This window comes from Limulus polyphemus, unplaced genomic scaffold (assembly GCF_000517525.1).
Source record: "Limulus polyphemus unplaced genomic scaffold, Limulus_polyphemus-2.1.2 Scaffold45, whole genome shotgun sequence".
Classification (NCBI taxonomy): Eukaryota; Metazoa; Arthropoda; class Merostomata; order Xiphosura; family Limulidae; genus Limulus; species Limulus polyphemus.
In genome coordinates this window covers 78,293-85,892 of record NW_013665655.1, presented here as the reverse complement: position 1 = coordinate 85,892, position 7,600 = coordinate 78,293, and the positions used below count along the sequence as shown (strand labels likewise).

The following is a 7,600-nucleotide window of genomic DNA, read 5'->3' as shown; positions in this document are numbered from 1 at the left end:
GACAACCACTAGAAATACTTGGACAGTTGACAGAATCCGACAGACACAAGGATAGAGCACTGGTAGAGGCTCTGGAACTCAGGTACAGAACCCAAAATCAGTCTGAAGTCTACAGGGTTAGGTTTAGGACGAGAGTCCGTGCTAAAGGGGAGAGCCTGCAAGAGCTGGCACAGAATTTGGAAAGTATGGCACACAAGGCCTACCCGACTGCACCACCCGATCTCCTCAAGTTGTTGCTGAGGGATCAGTTTGTAGACGCCTTGGACAGTCCACAACTGAAGATACAAGTAAAGGAAGCACCTCTCTACTATGCAGGATGCAATGGCCAGAGCTCTTGAATTCGAATCCTATGTTAAGTCCAGCACAGAGGTACCAAGGTTGGTACAGTCATCAGGATTCAAGGCCAGAAAAGGTCAGCTTTCAGAGAGGTTTAAGGGACTTTGCTGGCACTGTAACAAACCTGGGCACAAGAGAGCTCAATGCTGGCAACTTCAACACAGGGAAGATGCCACAGTAGGAAAGGCTGCTACCCAGAAAGGTTGTTGGAACTGTGGAGAGCAGGGACATATGAGGAGCCAGTGTAAGAAGAATACTTCCAATAAGTCAGCCTCTGGGAGACCAGTAGTGGTTGGTGTTGAGGGATACCCACCAAACCCCATCGTGAAAGTCCCAACAGCTAAGTGTAAAATGGCAAGCACACATAGTGTCTACGTGACAGGAAAGCTGGTAGGTAGATCCCTTTTATCTGATGGAAGGGACAGACAATTTATTGTATTGTGATATTATATAGCTTTTCCTTCCCTTTGCCTCCAGAGGGTCAGCAGTATGTCTTACAGGCTTACAACGCTAAAACTCGTGATTAACAGAGTACAGATAGCCCATTTTGTAGCTTTATACTTAACAACAACCAAAACAATTTCCGCTTTATTGTTAAACAATTCTTGAGACTTCTTTAACAACAAAAAATTTATGTAAGTTAATTCATTTAATAAATAATGTTAAATTATTATGTTGCTCTTCTCACCAAGTGTATTACACATCTTGTATTTTCGTGAAGCAAGAGACAGATTGAGGTTTTTCTCCTCTGAAGTAAGGATCTATAATTTTTACACCTAACAGCAACCAAAACAATCCCCCGCTTTATTGTTAAACAATTCTTGAGACTTCTTTAACAACAAAAAAATTATGTAAGTTAATTCATTTAATAAATAATGTTAAATTATTATGTTACTCTTCTCACCAAGTGTATTACACATTTTGTATTTTCGTGAAGCGAGAGACAGATTGAGGTTTTCTCCTCTCAAGTGAAGATCTATCATTTTCTTCTATGTTTTAAAAAGGCATATTACCTAAGTTTGTCTGAATTTCAAAAGATTCATATCTGAAACTTTGTTGCACATTTATTTATTAGTGTTTATTTGTTTGTAATTAAGCCCAAAGCTACACAATGGGCTATCTGTGTTCTGCCCACCACGGGTATCGAAACCCGGATTCTAGCGTTGTAAGTCCGCAGACATACCGCTGTGCCACTGGGAGCTATTTATTAGTGAAAAAATATATTGAAATTCAGCAGCAACACTGTGTGATTATTCATTGTTTGATATTTTACTTTCAATTTTAGTGAAATAAATAGTGTTTGTTTGTAATTATGCACAAAGCTACACAGGGGCTATCTGTGCTCTGCCCACCACGGGTATCGAAACCCGGTTTTTAGCGTTGTAAGTCCGCAGACACACCGCTGTGCCACTGGGGAGCAATAAATAGTGGCAGCCTATTATTAACTTCCTCAAAAACAGTGATATATATATACATGTAATAGAAATTGAATTACAACTACGTCACATTGTTCTCATTCGTTTATTATTGCCGGATTTCACCTTAATTTTTTAAACATTATTTGTGAAGTTAGAGCAATTTATACCTTGTTCTACTAAAAAACATATTTCTTTTAAATAATCTTTTTGAAATGCAGACTTATGTATTTCATCTTGAACGTTTGTGCAGATAGACAAACAAACAAATAAATCTGTCCTGTCACACACATCAAAACTTAAAAAGAAAATTCTGAAACTAACATAAAAATACAAAAATATTTTAATTTTTAAATTTTATATCAGCGCCCTCGTTAATAACATCCTTTTCCGACATGGCGTCGTTCATGTACCGCAGTCGGAATATTAGAGGGATTCGATCGTTACGAAGTGAGTAATTTGTTTTATTTTAAAGTATTTATTATTGTTCCTCATATTTACCTTTTTTGAAGTATTATTTGGATTTATTGTTATTCTTTTTCTTGTTTCTATGAAACTAGAACGCTATGACAGCGACGAAGAAAATGTACAGCTGGATTACGAAAGAGGTAAGTACTAAAGTAGGCTAAATCTTAAATGTTTAAAAAAAGTTTTAAGTAGGCTTACTAAAATATTACTTACGTAATACTTGTGCTGTTTAAATTTTTGCAACTTATAGTCAATTCACACTCCTAAGAGCGATAAGAATCAACTAGACATACTGAGAGTGAAAATACTAGACTGTAGTCTAATAGCAGTAGTACTAATAGTAATAGTAATACTTGTATGGTGTTAGAAATTAGAGTAGTACTAGTAGAAGTTTACATTGGTAATGGTAGATTAAACTTTTAGAGTTGGACACAGTTTATTGAGGTCAAAATCCAGTTTTCCAAAAGCAAAATAGTCTGGGCTGAAACAATATCAATGAAACACTTTATTCTGTATAGCATATACTTTTGATGCAAACATGAAATTTAAACCAAATATTATGTTCTTATTTTATTAGTCTTAGGTTTTGATGCAGTGGTAGTATATTTGGGTTTTACGTTCAACTTTTAACGCTAACAGTAACAACTGTGTCTGTAACTCAGTTGCAATGGGAGTTCAGTGGCTATATTTACAGCATTACTGCAACACCTGAACAATGATGTAATTTGGACTTGGTATTCTTTAGTCTTGAACACAACCTACTATTGCCATAACTACCAGTGGTTGGTTAGTATCTCATAAACACCATGTCCTCTACCATTTGTTACAAAAATCATAATTTGTGCATAAACTAGGTCTAATTTATTACTTCTAATGTAACCTAATGTTATAGAGTCATAAATATTTACTATTTTTTCTCATTTTGTTATGGATTAGATAAGAGTGTCAAAATCATATTATTCACTACTAATAACAAGGTCAGGAAGTAAATTGCTACTGTGATTGGTAATATCCTTCAATTAACAATTTCACTGTCTGCACATGCACAGCAATAATGATGTAAACATAGCCATTAGAGTTGCATTATGACTGGCATTGTGTTCACTTTTTGTAATTTTATAGGCTGAAGACAAAATAATAAACTTGATAATGCAGCTAGTTAAAAAAATCCCCACATATTTTTAGTGGATATGTCAATCTCACATCTTTATACTTTAAATGCACCGGCAAAATCATATTTTGAAAATAAATATCCCAGGTCAACATATTTCTTTAGATAAGGAGATCAAAACTACACACACTATTCCAAATGAGGCCTGACTAGCAATTTGTATCAATAAAAAATTATCTGTTTTTGACTGGTAGTTAATGTTTTTAAGTAAATTCAAAAAATGATATTAGCTATACTATTAGCAATGGAGCACTGCTTTGATGGTTTGAATGACTTATCCACAACTATGCCAAGATATTGTTTCAGTCACACTACTGAGTGACTTCCCATTTGCCTTAAATATGTGACTCAAATTATGACAATCCAAATGTATTATCTTACGTTTACTCTAATTAAGGCCATTTGCCAGCTGTTTGTCCAATCTATCAATGGTGTTTATGCCGGTGATGTTATAGTCAAGTAATAGATTAACTCATTAATTGTCTTGACAAGTTGTCCTGATACTAGGCATTTGGTAAGCTCTGCATAATGGTAAAGCTGTACTCGGCTTTTCGTTTCTTATGTTCAGATAAAAAACTTTCATATACTAAGAGTCAAAGTCTATAATTGTGTTTCTTTCAATTAATTACCCAATTATCAATTGTTTAATTGACACATTCCTAACTCAGTTTTTGTCTAAAGTGTTTAGAATTTTTTTTAATATGGCAAGAATATGTATGTGGGCCTTTATAAATTGGATATAAATAACATTATGATAACATTATTGATAGAGTGGACCTAAGTAATTTGTATAATGCATTATATAAAGAGAGTCAGAATTATTTTTTTAAGGTTAAACGCAGTAATTGAACACTATCTTATAGTTTTTTGCTTGATTTAAAGTCTTTCAAACTGAACCCAATTTTAAACTTAGAATAGTAGCCTAATTTGTATGCAAAGCCTAAATAGTACTGTTCACTACCAATGGGTCCATCTATTGCATTATATAGAGTAACTTGCTGCAACACTCAGTGTAAAGAACTGATCAAACAAATTTGGGCAAAGTCACTCATTTTTTATGTAAAAAATACATAGGGGAGACCACCACAGTAATTATTAAGAATAATTGTAATATTGATATTTTCAATTTTATTTGCTTGTGTCTTTTAGGAACCCTGTAACCAACAAAATCATGAACCTACAAGCTGTTTGGTACATAAATGACTTAGAAAAATGTGTTTATGATGGTGTATGTGTGTGTGTCTACATATATATATATATATATTTCAATATTCATTCCAGATTGTACGCTCTATGGACTATCATGGAAAAAGTTAGCACTGAGGGAGTGTATGCTCATTTCTCTGGCTCGTCCTTACTGGCTTTTCAAATTAGGTTTTGCAGTAAACCATTGCATTTTCTCCAATAAAAGACCTTTGCAGTGGTTGGGTCCAATCAGGTCCATGCATTTCTCTGGTGTCTCCCCAATGCAAACCTCCCAGTCATTGAGTTGGGCATGGGAGAGCTCTATCACTACCAGTTCCTAGCCACTGGGGTGGTTCACTGGGATAGGTCCTCACTATTTATGTGATCCTTCTGGAGATAATCCGAGAGGACAGCACAAGGTATGGGAAGTATGGCAGAGGTGTCCATGTCAGTGTAGTTTAGGTCATCCCTATTACATAATATGCTAATGTCCTAGTGGTTTGCCCAGAGGGATGGGGCAAAGTGTTTTACTCATGCAACAGGAAGGGACTTAGTCCATGTTCATGTATGTAAGATGAGTAAATTGTACAACAGAACACATACCAAACCAAGTGGTCTGATCAGTGAACTAGTGCTAAGTATTTTTTTCTACCCATTCCTGTGACACATTAGCTCATTCTGCCTCCCTTTTTTCATACTTTCACCTGGGTGAAGAGTATACCCTGCATGAGATGGATGCAGCCTCCCATGAGTGTTACCCCTCAGGTAAGCCTCCACTACAGAGTTTCACACTCCATGGGCTTTCCTCCTTAAGTTGCCTTCTCCATAGGGATCCCATCTAAGTTTTCATAATTGTGCTGACCCCCTCAATGGCACGAATATAGAATCCTAGCTACTGTGTGCAAACAGGTAAGAATATAATATCAGAAGTTAACAGTTTCTTTACCTGAATATGTATTTCCAATAGATACTTTCTTTTCTACACACCTTCCTACTCTCCCTCCCTACTTCTGGTGCAAGTGTTTATGGGAACCTACTGTGCATGGAAGATGTGTTTCCTTCCTATTGGTGGATTACATCATGTGCTATAGCAGTTCCTGTTATAACACATATCTTAGATGAGAGATAACTCAAGGCTAGTGTCATGTGCAAAATCTCAAAGGCAGATATACGAGGAATAGCTATTGTGTGCAGGGGTATCTATCAGAAATACATTTTTTAGTAAGGAAAATGTTAACTCATGTATTATGTGATTTTGTGCTGTTCTCTGTATGTGAAATGTTTTGCACACCACTACCTTGAAGCTCACATGTTTCAATGTAGTATTTCTGTGCTGTAGCATGCAAAAGAGCATGTGACAACCCTCCACCAATAAAAGTATGATGCACCCTCCTAGTGCAGCTAGCTGACTCCATCTATACTGATTCTTCAATCATCACTTCTTGATTTAACACTCACATATGTAGACATGTAGAGCTCATGCCAGTAATTAATATTTTACTTTTTGACGACTATTTTTCTGTTGTTTTTCTACATTATGGACTCGCAAGTTCTTATTACTGTTACTTCACCTGGTGAGGAACCACATATTCTTGATCCCGCTAGACTGATTACTACTGTGGTATTGGGGTCTTCTCTGTCTTTGAAGGAGGTGTCAGCTATAGTGCATTGGGAGTTGGAATCATTCATGCAGCCTGGTCTGTCTTCTGACTAGGGGACAGATATTTCTTTCCCTGGTGACCCCATTCAAGAGGATGATGATTTTAACAGCCTGCTCCCTCCACCTGCTTTTGCTGTACCTTCTCAACCACTGCCATTGATCTACCTTCTCCTTCCTTGCCCTTCTTGGTTATGGTATCTCAGGTTTTATCTTTCATCACTTTCTTCTGTGTCTTATGATTATTCCTCTTCCTTGCTCCATTCTGAACTGGCTTCTGATTCTTTTCCCCTTCCCCAGATATTCAGGTCAATGCAGTTTTTCTCTCACCTTTGTGCTGGGGCCAGCATGCCTCATCCTCCTCATTTGGAGGACACACATGCCTTGGCCTACCAATGAGCTGATTTCCTCTTTCTTTACTCTTAGACATTGAAGTATCTTATTCAGGCATAGGGATCAGGTCCTTTCTCTTCACCTTTCCCCAGCCCAATTGTCATGCCTTTGTCTCATTCTTCCTACTCTACTATGTTATCTATCGTCTATCCACCATTCACCTGGGAGATTTTGGGGGGAAACTCGTTCTCTTGTCATTTTTAAATTGGTGCATTTATCTTCAGTTTTGTCACTCCATATGTGGTTGCTTTGTTGTTGTGAGCTATAAGGCAGGGATGCCCTACTATCTCAGGTGCATTTGCCTGCCTCATATCTACATGACCTTAAATTGGCTCCTTTCCTTCACCAGTCTATTTTGGGGGGTAACCCCAATTCATTGGAATCTTATGTGGAGGCTGTGAGCCAACACTCCCATATTTCTTTTCTGGTTTTATGTCTTTTGTAGTCCTCATCTTTTACTATTTTATGTCCTCTCCCTGTCCCCCATTCCTCTGTTTCTGCTCTGATATATTCATACTCTCACCATCGCCTTCCTCAGAATTGATAGTGACTATCCCCTAGTTTCAGGTACTGAAGGAACACAGATGGCCTAATTTGCTCACCTTTGGTACCCATTTGCAGCCAATTGCTGGGTCGTTTTGGTGTTGTCAGAAGGACTGGATTTGAGGCCCCCCTCAGAATCAGGTTTGTTGTCAACATCTGTCAGAGGTGAATTTAGACCTCTTGTAAAAAGATGGTATCCAACAGAATTTTCATCTTTCTCTGGATTTTTATTCCTGTCTGTTTGTCATTCCCAAGAAAATGGAAGATTGGTGTCTGGTTTTCAGTTTTTTGAGCCTCAACTGCTACATTGACCTCCCTCATTTTGCCATGGAGGTTTCTCACCCTCAAGTGACCTGTCACTCCTCATCTATGGGTGCTCAAAGTCTATGTGTCAGATGCTTACCTTCACAATCCTATTTCCAATATGTCCAG

The 7,600-nt window shown here is 37.3% G+C and overlaps 1 protein-coding gene across 1 annotated transcript in view; it reads left to right on the top strand.

Annotated features, from left to right (window-relative positions):
• Positions 1 to 2,133: 2,133 nt before the first annotated feature.
• The window catches only part of LOC106462336 (rapamycin-insensitive companion of mTOR-like), a 71,874-nt gene continuing 66,407 nt past the window's right edge, over positions 2,134 to 7,600 (top strand). The window contains exons 1-2 of the mRNA XM_013922252.2: positions 2,134 to 2,201; positions 2,312 to 2,359. Of these exons, the coding sequence (XP_013777706.1) occupies positions 2,147 to 2,201; positions 2,312 to 2,359 (103 nt within the window). The 5' untranslated portion in view covers positions 2,134 to 2,146. The remainder of the gene's footprint in view (positions 2,202 to 2,311; positions 2,360 to 7,600) is intronic.